The 22,795-nt window shown below is 33.0% G+C and overlaps 1 protein-coding gene across 5 annotated transcripts in view; it reads left to right on the forward strand.

The window, feature by feature from the left end:
* Positions 1 to 19,680, forward strand: part of LOC145978085 (monocyte to macrophage differentiation factor 2) — a 105,904-nt gene extending 86,224 nt beyond the window's left edge. For all 5 annotated transcript variants that reach the window (XM_083110514.1, XM_083110516.1, XM_083110515.1 and 2 more), the window contains exons 5-6: positions 1,646 to 1,898; positions 6,399 to 19,680. In XM_083110514.1, the coding sequence (XP_082966640.1) occupies positions 1,646 to 1,898; positions 6,399 to 6,590 (445 nt within the window). In that variant the 3' untranslated portion in view covers positions 6,591 to 19,680. The remainder of the gene's footprint in view (positions 1 to 1,645; positions 1,899 to 6,398) is intronic.
* Positions 19,681 to 22,795: the final 3,115 nt, after the last annotated feature.

Genomic DNA, 22,795 nt, shown 5'->3' on the forward strand with positions numbered 1-22,795 from the left:
TAACGATCTTAGCACAGCGTAAGCTTTTTTAGTTTGTTCTTGGACATGAATGTCCCAGTTAAGCTGTTCAGCGAAGATGACACCAAGTATGTTCCTTGATGAGTTCTTGAATTTGGACACTGTGTTTTGAACTGTTCTCATTCAGAAATCTACTACAGTAATTGGCTATTGGAATTGCCAATTAGGATCAATACAGATATTACTAATTTTTTACTGCAATTATGTATTATTTAGGCTATAATTGTTATGATTTTTCATTAAAAAACATCCATTGTTAACCATTAGATAATGCGTGGCAAGCAGAGTGGATAAAAATATTTTTTGTTTTTTTTATTTACATCGATTTTTTTTGTTAAAGAAACTAAAAATCCCACCATACATGTAGATGTATGTTATTTTATAGAAATGCTTCTGATAAACGGCCCTGTAAAATATTTGAATAGTTTGATTAAAGCAAATAAAAAATTATATGTAAATATAAATTTTTCTGTTTATGTGGCAATGTTTGTTGAGTGTGTTAATGAATCTATAATAATTTTAGTAACTTTTATCTCAGTGAAATTAAAAACATTCTGGATGTACTATCTAATTGTAACTTTAAAAGAAATTATAGTCTTTGTAGCTGAATTTTGGCATTTTTTTAATTATAGCTTGCAAAATATCAGTTGCCATGTTTATTTAGTTTAATGATAATGACACTGTTTACAATTTAACACGATTAGCATTTTGTATATTATTGTAACCAAAATGTTTGCCGTTTTGTTCCTGTAAAAATTATTGAATTTTAAATCATGTGAAATTTAAGGGTGTTTACAGTTTAAATTTCCTTTCGTTTGAGCTTCACCCTACGAGCAGTACATATTTTTTTTTTTTTTTTATTTACCAGAGAATTACAAATACAGCTTTGGTCATTTTACATTGGAATGTAATAACAATGGAAGTAACAATAAATAATAATAACATAAACTGAAATCCATATTTTTTTCCTTCATACTTCATGTTTGTGCATACATACAAATGAGATAAAGTGGATTACATGTTGTTACACAGTAGCTTTTTAAAACTTGACTGGTTTTTAAAAATATCAACTTGGTTTGGTAGTGTGTTGTATTGGCCAGGTAGTCCGTGGAAGAGAGAATGCTGTATTAGGCTTAATCTGGGTTTCTGATATTTTTTGTTTCCTTAGAGCCCAATAAACACCATTAAATGATTACGAGATTAATGTACTTTCACCAAAAGTGATTCTCATATCTACAAAATCCTTATGTACATTATTCTATAAATTATTTCCTTAAAGTGATATAAATCAGTAATTTTATTTTAAAAAAATCACCTCGATTTAGACGAATCCACCTTGGTGGCAAGTATTATGTAAACGCTTCTACCCAACAACCGATTTTTGTTCAGTTTCCCATCTCATTATTGCTTTTAACATGTAAATTGAATATTCTAAAATCTTGGTTAAGTGAGATTCTAAGTGTGGTGTTTAAACACATTAATTGCCCGAATGGCTTTGGAAGACCTGGAAAAGTCCAGAAATTTTGATTTTATGATATTTTAGACACCCTGATAGGTGCAATAAATACTTTTTCATTTCTGTTTCATTTTGGTACATATCAAATAGAATTGTGTGTGTTTTTTTCAGCCACCTGAAGGACCTCCTTCACCGTGGTGACCGTGCAATGATCTACATCTTCATAGCTGCTTCCTACTTTCCATGGCTCACCCTGAAGCCGCTTCCTCCCAATGGCTGGGCTGCCGAGTTGAAATGGGCCGTCTGGGTTCTCGCTTCACTCGGGATCCTCTACCAGCAGCTCTTCCACGAACAATACAAGTGGCTAGAGACGTTGTTCTACCTTGTGATGGGAATTTGTCCGTCTTTAGCTATTTTGAGCGTGGTAAGTTATTGTTCAGTGTTATTTTGGGGATTAAGTATTGACTGATAGAGCAGTAGTGTCCATTGTAGAAAGGCTGAGCTGGAAGCGCTTGCATAGATATTAACCTATGTTCTTGCAGGTGATCTTCATGTACAGTGGAACCTCGATTTTAAGTTTTTCAGGGGACCAAGCCGAAAATGCGGGAAGACTTAAAATTGAGGAAAATTTTACTATGTTTGGACCAACAAGATTGAATGTATGATGGGAGAAAATGTAAAATCCAGAAACTTAGAATCGGGGTACCACTGTATTTGTTTTATCTACCTGTTCTATGAAAGGAAAAGTGCTTTGAAAATTCAAGCAAGTGTTCTCGAGTTACAAACTAGGTTATATCATAGCGTTCCAACATCAACGCGGGGATCTTAAATAGGGATGTAACTTGCCCCTCCCGATTAACACTACTGATGGTAGAGATCCCTGAAAGGGCCAGGTACAAATATCTAACTTAACATTAATATAGACTCGTGATTAGGTTTTATACTGAACTGAGCAATGTGAATGACAGATAAGGACAAAGGATAGCTTACCCTGATCAGTTTAGAAAATAGACCAATAGCTCCTGCTTCCCCGACGATTCCAAACAAAAAGATCCCGTGTCGCTCTCATGCGCACCTTTTTAATCCCTCGCTTGGCCTCCCGTCACCTCTAGCCAAAGGCCAGTGTTCTTACAATTTCCTGTAAAAGTTTTATCCTACACATTTCTAAGCAGGATCTGACAAGGTCTACCAGGGTCAATATTTCTTAAACCAAAACGATACGCTACGATATTGACATTAGATCCAACGTTTAGAGCACGTACATTCATCTTGTTCCTTGAAGATGAGAGCAATGTATGCACTCTAAACATTGGCCAGTAATGGTGATTTCACTTGGCTGGTAGCCCAAGAACACGTGTTGGAATCACATTGCTAGGAAAGCTACAATTCCCGCTATGAAAATTGTTAGCCATAATCCAACTTTCTTAGAATGTTTTCATGCTGCTGTTTTGATGGAGCTAGTTTGCAATACTCTGGTTTCATTTAATCTCTTCCTGCCTCCAATCTACCCTTCAAGGATTGAAGGCCTTTTAGTGTACTTTGCCTGGTGTGTTTATTGAGTGGAAGATTCCTTAAAAAAGCAATCTTGAAATCGCAGTCGTTTTCCTTAAATGATTGCCTTTGTTGTTACCTCTCCAAAATCATCATTTATATTCATTCCATATTTGTGTACAGGATGAATGGATTAAAGTATTTTAATGACAGTTGAATACATATATTTCAATTGACGCTGCTGTAGAAATGTTGTAAGATTTTGTTACTTTTTAAATTTTTTGACAATTGGGGTAAGAAATAGAGCCACATGTTCATGAATATGCACTGTTCACTTATGGTGATAATAGGGACTAGGGTACATGAAGCTGTAATAGGTTAGGAAAGTACTCGAACTTTGGAGTTTTCTGCGTCTACTTTTCTTTAATTAAACTTCATGGTGCAACACCCCTCTTGAGACCTTGCCAAATTGCCTCTTGTTGGTGACACATGCTCAGCAGATAGAGAGTCCTACTGCTGCTGTTATCTGGCATTCTAGACCAGAGCCTGTCCTTTTGATGCCAGGTCAACCCAATTATTTTTCTCCCACTGAGAATCGATCCTGGGACCACTTGCACCAAAAAGCAAGATTGCTATAGTGCAGGAGGCCTTAGAAAGATCGCTTCGCGGGCTTACAGCAGACGACAATATGAGGGTGTGTGTGTGCGAGAACCAATCAGGTCCGCGAATGAGCGAGCCCGGTTGCCACAGCTAGCTCGCTGCACCCTTCTGGAAGGGTGAGTGACCTCTGCCTCTTGGTACCTCGGCCTGCGAGCGACGTCTGCTGTTAGCCCGCGAAGTGCTCTTTCTAAGGCCTCCTGCACTATAACCATTTGATTACAGTGGAGCCTATTTATGTTTATTCCATTAAATTATCACACAACAATCTTTTGCTTGGCATAAAAGCAATTTACAAACATGAAGGACTCTTAGGTGCAGTGTAAAAAGAGAGACAGTCAAGTTGTAAGGACAATCAAAAAGAAAGTTTACCACTTAAACTCATATTTTACAACTATATTTTTCTGTTATGATTTGACGCAAACAGGTAAAACAGCGACAACAAAAAGCCAGGTGAAACCAAGGTTGGCTTGGTAGCTCAGTTCATAGAGCATTGGCAAGGTTTCATGTAATCAATATTCATTCTCCTCGTAGGGATTAACCCAAAAAGGCAGAAAGCAAAGGAAAATACTCGTACACAAAATTATTCTTCAAACAATTGGGGGGGAGGCTTCTCAAATAGTGTAGTGGCAAAGCTATTACCTCGTAATCAGTTTCAAGTTTCGCTGTTCATTCAGTGGTTCATTTCCTACTTTAAACTGTAGGTCCAGTCCTGATTAACCTATCCGAGCATGAAATGGACTTATTGTTGTCTCTTTACAGCCTCAGCTTTTTACCTGGGTAAAGACATTTTAGTTCTCCGAGATGGAGTACTTTTAGTTCTTGTTAAGTAATGAATAGGGCTCAGAATTTGATGACTAATCATTTTTTTTCCTGAGCCTTGAAAACAATGCTAAACCCTTTCTCTTGAGTTAGAACCAGAAAGCAGTATTTTTATTTTGCATTTTTTGACAAATCACTCAAAATGTATCAAAAGTTATGAATCCATTTACCTAATTTAGTTACACGACTTATACTTTTGACAATATTTATTTGGATTTGAAATGTACTAAGGAAGTCTGAAATTGTGTTGTTTATATTTTTTGGTATATCTTAATAACAGAACAATGATCGTGCTTAGCAAATTCTACTGGCTCGTTTCAATGTATAAAAGCTACTATATAGTTTGATTTGGGATTAATTTTGACAAGAGAATTGCTTTGATGCATTTCCCTTTTGAATCCAATCTTTTAATTTGTCAGTGAGTTTACTCTTGCGATGTAAAATTGCAAATTCATAAAGCACTAAAATTTGTTACTATGAACTGATATGTGTAGGAATAAAAAATGTTGAATTTTGAAGTTTTCACACTCAAGTGTTGACATGATGCATAACACACTTTGCAGGTGTTATCAGAATTTGATGACTAGTCATTTTTTTTCCTGAGCCTTGAAAACAATGCTAAACCTGATATCAACCCATTTCTCTTCAGTTAGAACCAGAAAACAGTATTTTTATTTTGCATTTTTTGGCTTTTTTTTAGTTTATTTTTCAGTACTTTTTGCCGATTTATTGAATTTTTCTTCATTTTTGAAGCTTCTTTCCCTTCTCCCTTTTTAAGTGCATTTGCTAGAATAGCTTACATATTTCATGGTCCTTTTAGCAAGCTTGCCTTTAATGGAAAATAAAGTCAATGGAAAGTACAATATTATTTTAACTGAAACATTTGCTAATGCATTCAATAATTTCCTAGAGCAAACTTAAAATTCTTGATGTGAAGCCTATTTTGAAGTTCCTTCGTGGCCTCCCTTATCGCTTTAATCTGTGGTTTAAAAGTGAAATTGGTCACAATATTTAAAAGAATATAATCTAATGTACGTGAAACACAACTGTATTTTCAGAAGCTGGCCGACTACTGTATCGTGGAAGGTTCACACTGAAAGAAGGTGAACGACAAACACAAAAGCTATGTAAGCTTGAAGTAGAAATAAGGAAAACTACATTAGCACTTAATTGCTTTTGTCACTTTGCTTCAGTAGTTAAACCACCAAACAACAGTTTTGTCGAATTATTTAACTACTCTCTTGTAACTTATGAAAGAAAATCAAGCTTCATTTTCAGATCGAAAATTGTGTTTAGGTAATTTTTAAAGAATTTTTAGATCATTCTGCAGGTCAATTTTTGACATTTTTTAGGTCATCAACTTCCGAGCCTTATTAATGAATGAATTTATTGTTTTGAAAATTGGGTAAGAAAGGCTTTAACAGAGACTAGAGTAGGGGTGTGCGGGATCCCGAAAAGTCGGGACCGGGATCGGGAAAAAAAATTCCCATTCCGATCCTGACTTTGGCAAATGAATTCCCGACGACTTTTCAGGATCCCAAACAGTCAGGAAATACCGAATGGTCATTTTAAAAAGTCATCAATTCTTGACGTTTTCGGCGTTGTAAATGTCTGGAATTTATCGAAAATTGTTAGTTTTTGTACCAGAAATGCAAAAACAATCACTTAAAGTTAAAATGATGTGTAGAATTCGAGAATTCCAGAACTTCGGGAAATTTTGAACATTTTCCCATCGGGAAATTGCGAATTTTTCCCATTCCAAATGTCGAGATTTAAAAAATTTCTCATCCCGACCAAAAAAATTCTGTCTCTTGCACACCCCTAGACTAGATGCTTATCCTCAATTTTGTTTTAGTTGGGGGTCTATCCCCATATTGCATGATGGGCAAAAATAGCCTATGTGCTGATGTGCCTGTAATATAAAAATCAATCAATCAATATTCTTCTGTTTCAGTCGGATGACTTTTTAGGCTTGTCTGAGCTCAAGATGGGTGGCTTCATCTACATACTGGGTGTGATATTCTTCAAAGCGGACGGTTGCATCCCGTGTGCGCATGCCATTTGGCATTTGCATGTCGTGTTGGCTGCAGGAGTGCATTATTACGCCATCTTGAACTACTTGTATCCACCGATGATGATACCGTAATTGCTTTTCCAGAAACGGAAAAATAAATACCAGTATACATTGTATTAATGCAACAGTACAATGCAAATTTTGCTCAGTGTGATTCTTAATATTCCTCATTTAGAAAAAAATGTGCTTTTAGAGACGTGTTTAGTGGAGTGCAGTTTGGGATGAGAGTTTTCGTAGATTTCTCAGTATTATAGCTGGAACAGGTGAATTGCTACGGCTTCAGGGTGTTGTGAGGCATGCTGCGAACTGTTCGAGGGTGGTGCTTCCACATACAGACTCGGATATTAAGCGTGTTCAGTAGTATTGATACGTGATGCAGTTCATATAATGAGAAAGGTAAAAAAATCTGTTAAAAGTATTAAAGTTGCCAAATTTGTATGAGTAGTTACCACTAGTGAGGAATATTTATGTGACAGTTTTCACTACATATCATATATAATTGTCTTTCCTCATGTTGTCTGTTGTTGCAACTTTGTTCTTCGGCTTCTATGTCTTTGTAGAAGGGTACCTGTGGCTCTCTTTTATACTATATGTACACTACGTGTCCGTTGTGCCAAATATTGTCCTAGATAGAAAAGTTTCTAACCGTTATTTTTAAGATCGTAATTTGGATACTTATAAAACGAGTCACTTCTAGCTTTGTGATTCACAAAGGCAGCAGTTTTGTTAAAAGATTTGGTAAACTTGTGCAGAGAGATGTGTTCGATGGCTGACATATATCAACATTTTGCTTGTAACAGATTTTTGTTTTTAAAACAAAATGAGTTTCTTTGAGAACATCAGCCTGGTTCAGTCCGTGCTAGAACTTGACAACCTATTATCCTGATTTGTTTTGTTGCATAAAGTAGGCTTGAAATAAACCAGTCGTGAAAGGGAAGGGATCACATGCATATTGCTTGTGTCATAACTGTAATCTGCGTGTGTCCACCGTAGGTTCCATGTTCCGACCTTAACTTCACCAGTTCCATCTAATCATTATTGTTAGTACATTGTGTATAGTGGAACTCGAATTTTTCATTCCCGGATTTTACATTTTCCCCATATTATGCATCCAATCATGGTCTAGATAGATCAACATTGGTATACATTTTTTTTGTTTTTTGTCATTTTAAATTTTTCTCCTCGGTCCCCTGAAAAACTTAAAACCAGGGTTGCACCCTCGATTCCAGTATTCTTCAAAGGACTTAGGAACTGCATGTATCCCCTCTTTAAAGACAACCTGCTTCATTAATTGAAATTCCTGATATCAGGTGAAGATTGTGTAGAATTACACAGTCCTTGTGAATCTTTACTTTAATCATATTTCATTTGTATACTTTTGTACCTAATTTCTTCTGTGTATTATTTCAACTCTCATACAATTTACCTACCTCAACAACGGCCTACCCCTTATATTGTCACGTGATAACCAGTGACATTAAAAAACATAAATAGACATAAGCAATTGTGAAAATTTCAGTGCTGAAGAAATTTTATGCTCAATGGATCGTGATCTGATAAAGAGACATCAAATTTGAATTTATTAATCTTTGTTATCAAATATCTCTGAGGAAGTTTACCAAATTTTTAATTAAAATTTTACTCCACGAACTGCTGACAATTGTGTATCTTGTAGACATGAAAATAGCTCATAAAATCCATCTCCAGTTGTGATTTTTCTTGTAATTACTACAGATATGTTACAAAGTTCATTGCTCTGTGAATTATAAGCACAGATAACGTTATGAAGAACTTGTTAGGTACAATAGCACTAGCATTTCCGTGCAAGTGAGGGCACTGTGTTGATTCCTAATAATTTTGTGGAGTTTTGTGTATAGCTGAGTATAAACGAGGCATTTATTTTTAAAACTCGCATGGGAAAAGAAGTATAGATTGTTTTGCGGATTAGTTAGATACTTTTGTGTGGATGTGTGGTGTTTTTATAAGATAAATTCCTCGTTTTTTAGTCCAGATATTGGACTAGGCTGTTCAAATTTTATAATTTTTATGTTGAAAGTTTATGTGAATATGATACAGGGTGTTCAAATAAAAGGTAACTGAACATTGTGTGTTCTGGATACTTTCAGTTGCCTTATTAATGGAACACCCTGTATAACTGGTATCATACCAACCACTATTATTTGGAATGTGGCTGCTAATAGCTGGGTAGTATTTTCACCCAGCAGGTCACAGAAATACCATAATTTTTCTTTACTGTTTTGCAATTGCAGTATAAAACAGTATAATGCAATACTGTATTCAGTTTGTATACATAAAATGTCTGTAATTATAAATGTGCCAAGTATTGCATAGTGTTGAAATGCTTGGAAGTATAGTTTACCATGTTGCAATTAAATAACTGCATTAATTCTTTTAATGAAGAAATTACATTGTTAATTAGTGTTGGCCGTTTTCTTCCATACCCATAAGGTATGATTAGGTTGTGATCTATTTGTATGGAAAACCTATACAACATCAGTGAATACGTGTTGCTATAATAGATACAGTAATGTGAAGTAAATAGCAACTTATATGAAAATGATGTTGCCACATTTTTCTACTCGTGTGAAAATTGAAAGGTTGTTATTTATTAAATTATTCAATAATTGTGGTAAATATATGGTAAATAGTGAAACATAGTTAAATGGATTTCTATTCAGTAACAGTGGGAATTATTCAGTTGTTTTTACATTGTTCAGAAACAGTGAAAGTAATTTACACTTGCCGCAAAATGATTTCGGACCTCATAACCAAAGGCACAAAATATTACATCTTTATCACAGGCCGGAGGCTAAGTCCCGAATCACTGACTTGTTGATAAAAGCAAGAGACTTGGTAAGATTTATTGTTTTATCATTAAAGATATTTTCAGTAGAGTAGCCAATCGATATCTGTGCTCCAATTCCCGCCATCTTGAAAACAATCTGCCATATTTGATATATATCGGGAACTGTGTCTCCTATCAACGTCCGGTTTTTTCAGAAATGTTCCAAATAATGTAAACTTTCATAATAAATCAATACATCTATTTTTGAAAAATAAGAAATAGGAGTTTTTCAGAAAGTCTTAATTAATAATTCTCGAACCAAACAATGGCATTTTCTATTTTGTAAGATTACTTAGGGTTTGTTAGAAGTCTTTAGACGAACTGAGCCCCTATTTTTCCTAGATTTATAAATTTACCTTAAATGACATTTTAAAAAAGGTACAATTTACAATCAAATCAACATAATTTTTGAAAATAGAATCATTATTAAGAATTTCAACTCGCAGTTATTCTCATAAAATGTTTTGTAGTTTTTCTGAAAAAATTCTATTTCTTATTTTTCAAAAACAGATTTATTGATTTATTATGAAAGTTTACACTATTTGGAACATTTCTGAAAAAACCGGACGTTTATAGGAGAGACTGTTCCCGAGATATATCAAATATGGCAGATTGTTTTCAAGATGGCGGCCGTCGGAGCGCAGATATCGATTGGCTACTTGACTGAAAATATATTTAATGATAGAACAATTAATACTACCAAGTCTCTTGCTTTTATCAACAAGTCAGTGATTCAGGACTTAGCCTCCAGCCTGTGATAAAGAAGTAATTTTTTGTGCTTTTGTTATGAGGTCCAAAGTCATTTTGTGGTGGGTGTAATACTTGTACCATTACGAGAAGAAGCAACAGCTTAAACAATAATGAGAGTTTTGGTGTTGAATTTTTTTCACTCAGCATTGCCCATATAGAAAAGGCAAGGGTTATCAAAATTGGTAGGTGATTGTTAATGCTAAGAGTTATTTCTGGCATTGATAAGAGAGAATTATGGTTGCAAGTCTTTTTTATAAAAAGCAGTACCTTGTTTATTTTACACACAGGCTGGTTAGGACTTTTTCCTTGATTGTTTTACACATGGTCTGATTAGGAACCTTCCAAATATAATTTATGGATTGTGAATCTAGGGTAAGATCGGTTGAAATCTTCAGTTCGATGTCTTCTAATTTGCACATGAGTACGATGAATTGGTATTCTATTTTATAATACATAAGAACAGATACCTCTAAATGTGGTGTGTTGGCATTTATCTTCCCGTGAAGGCGAATAGAGTGAATTGCTCTATTCATTAATTCCTATTTCTAAACTATGGCTTTAAAACCATCGCTCAGTGTAAGATTCATTGTTCAACATAATTACTGATAGTAAAATGTTGATAAGAGATTTCTTCCCATTTGATCAGTTGAGTTCCATAGAAATAGCCTAGCTTTTTAGTAGAGATAGTATTGAGATGAAACTATAGTTTACAGTCTCTGGTGTCCCACGTGTCATGTTCTAGGTCTCTCCTGGGTTTGTAAACACCTGTTTTGATCTCATTTCGAACCTCAAGGCATTTGATATCCCATTTTGACGCTGCAAATCCTCGAAAAATGGCATCTTATCCTGAATATATGCAACCATGCTGCGCAGGTTCATAGTTATCACTAGTGGATTAATTTTTAGTTTTCCATTCCCAACAGTATGTCTGAATTAGTTTTGGTGACATTTTCAAATATCATCCACTCTTGTGGAACAAAGTCTTGCTCTTATCTTGATCGTGTTTCGTTCTAGTCTCGATTTGGAAAAGGGAATCTCATTCCCGGTACAATTCGTACTTCAAGAGCTTGATCCACCAATCTTTAGTACATACAGATGAGACACCAGCTCTCAGATGAATGGAATCCTCTTCCAGAAAGCTCCTGGTTGATATCTGAGGGGAAGAAAAGTCAAATTTTAACCAGAGGGTTCAGTCATGGACATTGTTCATCTATGTAGTGCTAGAGCATCTAAAATATACTAGTTTTGAAGAACATCACAATACACCTGCCCCCTGCCTAAATATCTTCACTTGCCAACAAGGATAATTATTGGATGTTGCTGACGAAGGTTATCATTTACTGGATACGAAAGTATAAGCAATGATACTAATTCATTGGACAACCTCTTCGTCATCTTGGTTATTTTCAGTAACTAAGTTTAAAGCTGCAGGCAAACCAGATTCACTGAAATGTCAAAACAGGCCAAAACTGATAATGTATTAAAACTTGCAGTTTTTGTGTTTGCATTTGTTCTATAGATGTACCACATATTGTAGTACATATTGATTCATAATAATCTCCAGCATTACAAGTATATAATTAGTATTAATTATTATATGTAATGATTACCTATCATATCATTGAGTTTGTTGATGGATTATATTGTTGCACTTTGTTTTGTTAAAAATGTCACAGGTTTATGATGGTAATTTTGTGATTGTTTGTTTGTTACTATTATTGTTTATAATTTGGGGTTATGTTTGTTGTTTTGTGGAATTTTAAGAAATTTATTTTGTAATTATTTCACAGCAATATTTTACTAAGATGATACCTTACATTGCAGAATCCAATTCTTTTAATTTCTCTCGGAGTAACTATTCAAAATGAAATAAAAATGTTGTCCAAAGTATGAAAAGATAAAACGGTTTCAAGTAAAATTGTATAATTTCTGCATTTTGTTCCTGAAATAATTGCAATTAGCTATGTAAAAATAGCAAACAAGTTTAATGTTTCATTGTCATTCAGTATACTAGATCATTCTGTTTTAATGTCTACATTCTCCAAAGATTGAAAACATAAATATTGAAAGTTATTTGAAAAATTTATTGTCCATACCTATTATGATTGCTAATGAAGGGAAACATTGTAAAATATAAAGTTTAATAATTAATAATGCTTTTAAAAATATGAATAAATCCAGAAATGTTATCTTCTACCCCCCCTTTTTTTCTAGTGTAGATTGGTTTTGTAACTGCTCAAAGCAAATATCCAAAGAAAATTATTAGATTTTATATCAAACATTGCACACCCAGGAAAATATTTTTGTAGTGTTCTTGTTAAAATGTGCGTGTTTTATTTTACATTTGTATGTTTTTTTTATTGTTTAGTAGGTGTTTGTTTTAATGTTTATATTTAGGAACCCTATAACTATCCATAGACCAAGGGTTTAGAAAATATTTTTTGTTTTAGTCTAAAATTGATTTCACTCTAGTGTCACATCAGCTACTTAATTTAACTATTGGCAGGAAAGAATGTACATCATGCAGGTATTCTGAATTTAAATAATCGTAAACAGTGTTGATTTTTTCCTTTGCTATGACAGTATCTTCAAGTGGACTAAAAGTCTTAATAGTAACGTTAAAAAGTTGGTACTTTATGTCACGTGTCAACAATGTTAAAAACAATGTTAAATCTTAGTGCACATGTTGTTTTGTCCTCTGAATTTTCGGACCAATCTTGGTCCTTCATAAACAAGAGGTAGCTGAATAGAACATGATTGCTTCAAGGCCATGGTCGGGAAGTCAAGTTTTTTACACCTTCTAACTGTTTCAACCTTTGCACAAGTCTCTTTTATTCTCCCATCACTGAAGAAGCTCAAAACTGGAAAAGAGTGAGTCATCCAAGGGCTGAAACAGTTAAAATGTGTTTTATTCACAGATTGGTCCGAAAATTCTGAGAGCAAAACCAGGTATGTGTTACGATTTTGTCTAGTTTAAAAAAAAAAAAAAAACTCTTAACACTGAAATTTATCACAATAAAACTACCCTATATTGAAGTAATATAACTGTTAATATTAACCTACCAGAGCGATTAAAAATATATACTTTGCAAAAATGTCTTGCTTTAAATTGAATTAAATTTTGTCTTAAAACTAAAATAATAATAATTGTAATATAGTAGAAATAATAACTGGTGGCCTAATGTATTTCTCACTATTTTATTGTATGTATTTTTCACAAGGTATGTCATGATGAATATATATATAGTGAAGATTGCAAATTTAAATATTAATAATGCAAATATTTTAAAATCTTAATTATTAACTGAATATTATTTTCATAATCAAAATGTTTTTCTTCAATATTTAACATTTATTCTCATGAAGTTTTTCTTTAAAAAATAAGTGATTGATGAATCATTTGGAAAATAAATTTTAAGGCATTAAAGGAAAATTACATATATATATATGTGTGTGTGTGTGTGTGTGTGTCTGACATTGGCATCAAATCCATTGCTCATTTAGCTGTGTTCAGTTATTATGAGCGTTACCAGTATATTTTTTTTTATACACAACTTACGTTAGGGGAATAACAAATAGTGTCCATTGGCTGAAAATATTTCCCATGAGCATGAAAATAAATATATATGGAAACTGAAATGTTATATAAATATGAAGTCGTAAGAAATTTTATCCTACAATTTAAAGCCCACCTTAAAAAACAGGGTGATTATAAACTTTGTAATCACCCTGTATATATTTGTAGGGATTTCTCCGTGGTGTAAAATTTCACGTATGTTGTTCGGTCTACTATTTCTACATGTTCAGTAACTACATAAAGCAAGAGTCTTAGATTTTGAAAAATATTCTATTCTAGAAATTTTGTAAAATCCTAGAAATAGTAACTACAACAGTGAGCGATATTTACTAGGACTTTGCTTGAACTGTTTAAGGTTTGTGAATCTTCTTTTATAACTGTATCTGTCGTTAACCTGAAATAATTTTAAATATATTTTAATAATATCGTCTTTCAAGGTTTATACTGCTATGAAAGGTAGGTCAATGATACGAAATTGTGTGGCAAATTGAGTCTTCCATGGCTTAAGAATATTGAAATTTATGTAAAAAAGTAAACATGTGGTATATTTGAAGCGAGGGGTTGGTTTATTGTATAATCTCTGGGATTTATCTGCTAAGCACTCTTAGTCTGAAAATGTTGGCAGTATTGTTTGACTATACTAAAGTAATTTTTTCTTCTAGACATATATAATATGGATGTGATATAGTTGTGTGATCAGAAGTATATGTGTATAGAGATATTTATATATATAAAAATATTTACGTGTGCACACAATTTAAATCTGTTGCTTGGTTTGATTTGCGTTCATACCGTTTTGTACATTTTTTTGCATCGATTGATAGAAATAAATTATGGAGGAAATGAGAACTCTCACAGTATGGAATTGTAATTTTCGTATTGTCTGATGTTTCCCGTTTATTCATATTTATTGTATGGCCTTTTTGGCTCTCCGTATTTTTTTTTTTGTTTGTATTTCTTATTAATTTTAGAGCAGATACGAATCGTCATGTGAGAACCAGACGGACGTAACTTCAAATTCTTGAATTTACAGGAGAGAGAGAATAATGTGTTCTTAGGAATATATCTGACTTTTAAAAAGAAATAAAACTCCTCAGAAGAGATAACGTAAAGTAAAACCGAAAATGCATTTCTGGATTTACGTTCCTTTGTTGGTTCTCACATGACTGAGTCAAATCAGGTTGTGTATATCTGTGACCATTATTAATATTAAATTTGATAGTATGTAGACAACATAAGAAAGATAAGTTAACCACATGTAAGTTTGAAAGAAATACAGTATAACTTTGTTAATCTGGACAGGGAAAGGAAAAATAACAAGGTTTTAAATGTGGCTAGAAGTCAACAATCATATTTGTCATATTGCTTCGTAACGGCTAAGAATATGTACATCCATTGTCCATGGGAGAACTTCCCAAAGAAGTTCTGTATTGTATACTGTACTGTGTAGTACAGTATAGGCCTATGCCCTTCAAATACAACATAATAAACTTGTTTTGTTGCTATAAACTGAGTTTTAATGCACTTTCTAGTTTATGTAGGTTATTTAAGTTAATCTGGACTTTCGTCAAACCGGTCAACTTACCCCCCCCATTAGTCCGGATTAATGAGGTTTTACTGTAATGTCAAGAAATTAATACACACACATACTGTAATAAGGAAAATTAAGTGGTCTGTGAATTTAACTGAAACTTCTAAAAATTGGCACATGTTGCAAGAAAAATCTATATTTTTTCGAGATAAATATTTTTGGTTTACAGTACTCCTTTGCTGTTACATATTGAATGAACAATCTGTACATTATATTGTTGCAGAATGCTTTGTTATAATTCAGGAACTTGTAGTCAGACATTTATGGGTTGTAATGATTCAGTTGAAATTTTATGGTGGTGTTACAACCCAGAAATGTCCATGACTGTACAGCATAAACATTTTTTATGTCAGTATGTGTACCACACTGTACTGGGTTGTTGGCTGAAAGATTCATTCATTTGTTTTTACATGATAGAGGAAGAATTACTAGACATTTTGTGTGTTAGAAAGTAGGATATTTTTCTGTCTGATTATTGTGAACTGACATGTACTTAGTTTGTGATGAGAGTGTAAACAAATCTACCTTGAACGCACCAATGTAAATATTCATGACCTTTCTTGCATTTACTTGTTTATTACTTTGAGGCAGCTGCGTGACAGTAGAATGATTGTAGTAATTGTACAAATCTTTGATATGTTTTTGTAAGTTTGTGAATAGATATTGCAGCATTCAATGTTGTAATATGGACAATTTATTTTCTTCAACATTAAGCTATAAACACAATGAATTTTTGCAGTGATGGAAAATGATGTAATTGTAAAGTGTTTTAAGAGCATGAGAATATTAATGGATATTGGATACTTAACATTATTGTCACAAACGCAGGAGTTTCGGCAATGTTATGAGCTCTGTAAGGCATTAAAAATCATTCAACTTCAACAAAAATCATTAATAGTTCTCATTGCTCAACCAAATATGCAATTGTTTGTTTATAAAATGATGATAAACTGGCAGAGGAACATTGCTTATGTATAGATGTATTCAGATTAATTTTGAAATATTCAGTGTTAACATTAATATTAATTGTGAATCCACAAGTGTTGGAAACAGGAAAATTCAGTCCTATTTGCACTTTTTTTATTATTGACTTGCTAGATTGAACAAATAGTGTTTTTAAGTCATTACAGTTTTTTTGTTTTCATGTATTCTTTGAGAGTATGATACGAGAAGATAAGGTTTATGGAAATTGAATAAAAAGAGCAAGACTCTATCATATATTTGTAAACACTTATTTCATAATAATACCTAATGTACATAATACATAATAGTGCTTCAACCATTCGTTCCCATTTTATAAAAAATCTTCCAGTTAATTATTTTTGGCTTCGTAAGAGGAATGACATTTTTGTAACAATCAAATAGATTATTATGTAGTATTTAGGAAGTTGACTAGTGCATGTAACTCATTGACTTACCATGTGCCAATATTATGTAATAATATCAACACTCCGACATCCTCTCTTGTGCAATATTTTAACTGCCATGGTTTCCTCAGGTAGAAGAATACTGCTAATCATTGTTGACATATTACAGTGCAGTATTATGTGGAACTCAAATTTGAAATATTAATGTATACATGAAAGATATGAACAGATTCCATTCTATTAAGTTTGTAGCCAATCACTCAAAATGTAGCAAAAGTTGTGAATCCATTTACCTAATTTAGTTACACGACTTATACTTTTGACAATATTTATTTGGATTTGAAATGTACTAAGGAAATCTGAAATTGTGTTGTTTATATTTTTTGGTATATCTTAACAACAGAACAATGATCATGCTTAACAAATTCTACTCTCCTTTCAATGAATAAAAGTTACTATATAGCTTGATTTGGGATTAATTTTGACAGAATTGCTTTGATGCATTTCTCTTTTGAATCAAATCTTTTAATTTGTCAGTGAGTTTACTCTTGCGATGTAAAATTGCAAATTCGTAAAGCACTAAAAATTGTTACTATGAACTGATATAGGATATGTGGAGGAATAAAAAATGTTGAATTTTGAAGTTTTCACACTCAAGTGTTGACATCATGCATAACGCATTTTGCAGGTGTGTCCTGCTTTTAACAGTCATGTGTTGTTACATTTTCTTCAGTGTACTTAATGTGTGTTCCCTTAGCTTGCATAAAAAAGTAGTTTGACCTACCTGATCTATGATATTGTTTGTTACAAAAATTCAGGAAATGCATTAAATATTTCCCACATTATCCTAAGAATTTTCTAGGATTATGATCCAATTAGCACTAGATGTTCAGATAAAAGATGAAAATAGTCTATACGTTCTAAAATACCAAATCATTTATTTTTCATGACATGATTTTTAGATCTTCAGTGTTTTTTGCATTTTTATTTTTAACGAGTTGGTGGGAATATCCAGCTATAAACATATATTTTAATTAAAAATTTGAAACATGACTAAAGGCAGAGTAGATGGTAGAACAAATTGTGTATTATTGGAGCTTAAGAATATTTAAAATCGCAGTCTTCTGTGCGAGTTCAATATTTTAATTTTGTACTATTTGTATACTAATTATATAATTTTGGCAGCGAATGTTCATATATAAAAAGGCAACATTTGATTTTATGAGTTGATTTTTGTAAAAGGTTATTAAAGCTTGAAAGTAGATATGGTGAGAAAATGATATTTTGTATACATTTTATATTGTTTCTTGTAATAGATAATGAAAGCTATAAATTTTCATTAAGCTATTATATCATTGCTATTTATAGATGCAGTTGAGGAAGAAAGGTTGATTTATGGAAATGCATTTGTAGTGTATTCATATCTTCAATGGTATTAAGACCCGCAGTAAATCTAACATGTCTTGGTGAAAACTAGTTTTGTGAAGTAACATTTCGCAGGAAATGGATTTAAACTATAGAACTCAAGCTAAATAACTTAAATCTGTCTCCCACGGAACTAGAATTCCTACTAGCAATTCTTTCTGGCTGCTGGACTAGACACAAAACTTGTTACACAGTACCTGTCACAGCACTATTTTGTGCACATGTAATTATTATTATTATTTTTTTACATAGCTCATTTGAAAAAGATTGTTCTTATATTGTAATTACGATTAATGTAATGATTATCTTTTAAATTACAAGTTCCATTTATGGCTTTTAAAGTAAATGTGACAGCCACATATGCATTTGTTTTGTGTGTTGATTCTACCAAGTTTATTCAATGAGTTCGTATTATGGAAATATTTTTTATAAATTGATTTTCTTAAAAAGGAAGTATCATTGTTAGGCCTTTATAGAAGCCCCCTCCCCCTTTTTTGGTAATAGTCGTGATACCTTTGTTTGATAATTCAACTTGAGATAAAATTTGTTCTGTGTATAGGTACACTGATATGATTTTTCAAGAATGTGAATGATCCATCTTTTTTTTATTCATTCCAAACTCATTTTTTCTCTTCAAAAGTCATTACCAACTACATTTGACAAGTGACACTTTCAGCCAATTACGCTGGGTTCTGATTGGCCGAGAAAAAGAAGCAAGTTAATGAAATAGCAGCAACACTAGTTGCCAAACCCAGCTAGTCAGAAGGCAAGTATGTAGTTCAGAATTCAGGTAGGTGATCCAGTAAGAAATGGGATATGGTAATCTCTTTACAGACACTTTTGTCAAATATGTTCCATGCATGGACTACAAGTAGGTTGCTCTTTTCGTTACTGATGACAGGCTATTAACACTAATTTTCATTAAACTATAAACATCTCTGCTCCAGACGCCATACCCTTATTGAATGAAGACTGAGTCTCTTCGAAATTAATAGGATATAACCATTAAATTGTGCAACGTGGAAATACAAAATTTCACGTAAGTAATTCTAAACTGCATTTACCGCATCTATTATGAATATAAACATAAGTTTAAATATGAAAATGCAGAGGTTAGAAAATTAAAGTAAACAATTACCCTATGCTTGGAAAAAGTTTGGCGATGCAAAGAAAATTATAATATATTTAGCCCCCTCCCCTTCAAATACACCACTAGTTTGCAACACCATATATTTTTTAAAATAATACTTCAGTGTTTCCTAGTGTGTCAGAAAGCAAGTTTATAATAGTAGTGCATTATTGTAAATGTATATAAACATTTAAGTGTTCTATGCTGCGTTTTATACTCAGATTTTCTGTAAAAACCAAAAGTTTAGAAGTAGTATGGAATGTAGATAGTTTTCCTCTCCAGCGAAAACGGTTCAGAAATAGGTCAGAATACCATCTTGGTTCTAGACCTCTAATTGTGCCTGTGATACGTGTACATATGTAGTGAATGCTGTACATTTTCCATTCGTGAAGACTCTTTTTAGATAAACTTTGGATGTGTATATCTAGTATATAAATAAAAATTGTGTGTGCACATATTATGATTTCATTTATTTGTGCAATTCCATATTTGATAAATATCTTGTTTTAAATTTGTGGCATAGCGGTAACATCGCCACCTTGTAATCAAGGGATCAAAAATTTGGTACCCGGTGGATATACATTGCACAGTGGTACGGTTCCCACTTTAAAACTGTAGGTCCAGTCCTGATCAGCCTACATGTAGATAAAGTGGACTTCAAACAAAAACTCGCACTCTTGCTTTAAATCGGGGATAACCAATCCATCAATCGATTATGAGCTACAGGTAGCTCACGGAGATGATTCAGTGGTTCATGGTTGCACTGTATCTGCATTCCCTAATGAATATTTCGAGAAGAAAAAACAATAATTCGCATATCAATAAATATAACGAGTGCTAGTGTATTATTACATTGTAATTCTTTGTTATGTAGTTAAAATATTGTTTGTTCGTTTTTTAAGATTGCAAATATTTATGATGTCATAGACAAATAGTGTCGGATAGAAAATAAAGTAACCTTGATGTGCCATGATCTGGCAACATTTATCAAATTGAGAGATTTATCAACAAGCAAAAAATAGGATAGCAATTTGAGAATAATGGTAATGTGTTGTTAAAAATGTATAAATTGCTGTTGAGAGATTTCATCTAAATAGTTTATAAAGGTGAAATAGTAAGTTTTGTTTTCCACGCCTGGTGATTACAAGACTCGTTTGACAACGACATGAGGAGTGAAGGCAGGGTTCCCACGCAAACTCCAAATCCATTTTCCCTGAGTTTTCCAGAATCCTCAATTTTTTTCCAGAGTATTGAATGCACAGTAAAAGACTACTATAATTTTACAATGGCCTCCATTTCCCCTCATAGCCATACCATCCTCACCTTCTTTATTACTGTTGTTTTCTGATGCAAATAACAAAACTAGTTCAATAATAAAATAAAATTACACTTCTTTGCATGTAATTAAGAACAAAGATGACCAGTTTTCTAGAACTTTAAACAACTCTGAAACAATTTCTATCATATCTGACATAGAAAATTGAAATATTTTCACACTTTTCATAGATGATTATAAATGGATACAATATCAATTAATCTGTAATGCGTACAATAATAGTTAAGACAGGTATAATAAGTTACCGAGACTGAAATATAAAACAAGAAATGTACTTAATGTCTGATACAGCAAATTAAGAAACTTTACTTCACAGAAGCTTCAAGTTTTTTTAATTGTTCTGCAATAGCCTTTGCGTCTTCTTGCATCTTTTGTTGTTTGGCTTGTAAAGCACGGTTCTCACTTACTTTACATTTCATTTCTTTCCTTTTGTTTTCTTTGTGATCGATCACATTTCTTTCTCATCTTCTGCAATGCTTCTTCGTATCTAATACGTGCACCTATATCACTCTGGATCATATATTTGCTTACTTCTACATTTCACACTCCTCCTACCACTTTCACTGCCTCATAAACTTGCCGAATAGCCACAACAGACTCTTATTTCAAGTTTTCTATTAAAACCTGCTTATTTACAGAAAACCCACTTTCCACATATGCATTGCCATGTGATAAAATCAAAACCAACTTAACAGTGCTCCATAACTCAGAGAAGTCATCCTTGCCCTTCATGACACCTGTAAAAAAGAATCTAGTGCTTCAGTTTTGATTGAAAAGTTACAAAACTTCTCTTTCAATTCAGTTTCACTACTGACATTGTGCAACAATGTCTTAAACTGGCAAATTACTTTATCACCAGTTACAGCTTTCATTCTCTTTCTCCTGAGAAGTTCCTGTATCAGGTCTTCCATGCGCTGAGCACATCGCTTTGGAAACTGAGTCATTTGCTTCAGAACTAAACAACTAGCGGCTCTCACCAACCTGAACTTAAGGGTACTACGTTCCACAATCTCCTCTGTTGTTGGTTGCAAAAAACTTCTGCAGCTAGTGAAAAAAAATAAGCTTCTCCTTTTCATTCACCTCTTTAGCTTCCAAAGCAGCTTTGGTACCAATTCCAATATCAATCTTTGTCAACGGAATCAAGTTGTCAGAATTCCTAACCAATTTGCATTAATTTAAAACTGTTTTGCATTGTTCAAGATGTCTTTTTGTAAAAAAGAAGGAAGAAAAACTTAACTACTCCCTAATAAGGGAAATCAGATGAATACTGGTTAACTTTAGACATCAGGTTATCTTTACTATGAGTTTTCCACATTTTGAAATATATTTTACATCATGTAAAAGATCGAAATCGGTTAATTAAATTAAAAAGCGCAAACTTTATGAGGTTATACACTTGGTCACCAGCCCTGGAATCACATTTAAAAACAAGAAACAGACAAACAAATAGATATGAGTTCCTTGCTGAAAGAGAAATGCTACAACAGCTTGGATTATCCACAGACAGGAGCATATTATAATCCCTCAGTTTTGCTTCATTGGAAATCATTAATCAATTACAAGATTTTCCCTGAGATTTGTATTTTTTTCAAATTCCCCGAGATTTCCAGGTTTTCCAGGTGTGTGGGAACCCTGTGAAGGGTAAATTGCTGAGCTGACTGAAAGGTAGGTAACACCTGGCTTTTCCAGATTTTCCGTACCAAGAACCAAAATTTTCCAGACCAAACCATTAGGGCAATTAGAGAAGGTCACTATATTTCAGCTAAATGCATGCTTAGAATCTAGCTAAACCTAATTCTGGAATATCTACTTAACATGTAAAGGTAATAAAGATGAGGGAAACTCAACAGTAATTGGCTGTTGGATATGGGGAGGGGAAGCAAATATCAGGGGTAAGTTTTTATGTAATACATCCCATGTATTGACTAATGATTAATAAATAATTATTTTTAAAAAATCATAAATTACTGCATAATTATAGTACAATTTAATAACACGTATTGTTTCCAATAACTATCAGACACTAAAAAATCAACAACAAATGGTCAATTCCCATAACCGCCTAATGAAAATAGTTTTTCTTGTATGTACGCATTGCTTGCATTGTAGAATTATTTTCTTGTAGTTTACGGTTATTACAAGCATAAGAAAACAAGTTTTTCATTGTGACGTTTCAGGAGAACACACACTCCCTTCATCAGACATTTATTTTGACTAAAAGTAGTTATAACAATGG

The sequence above is a fragment of the Lepisma saccharinum genome, chromosome 24, assembly GCF_977018435.1.
Source record: "Lepisma saccharinum chromosome 24, izLepSacc3.1, whole genome shotgun sequence".
Classification (NCBI taxonomy): domain Eukaryota; kingdom Metazoa; phylum Arthropoda; class Insecta; order Zygentoma; family Lepismatidae; genus Lepisma; species Lepisma saccharinum.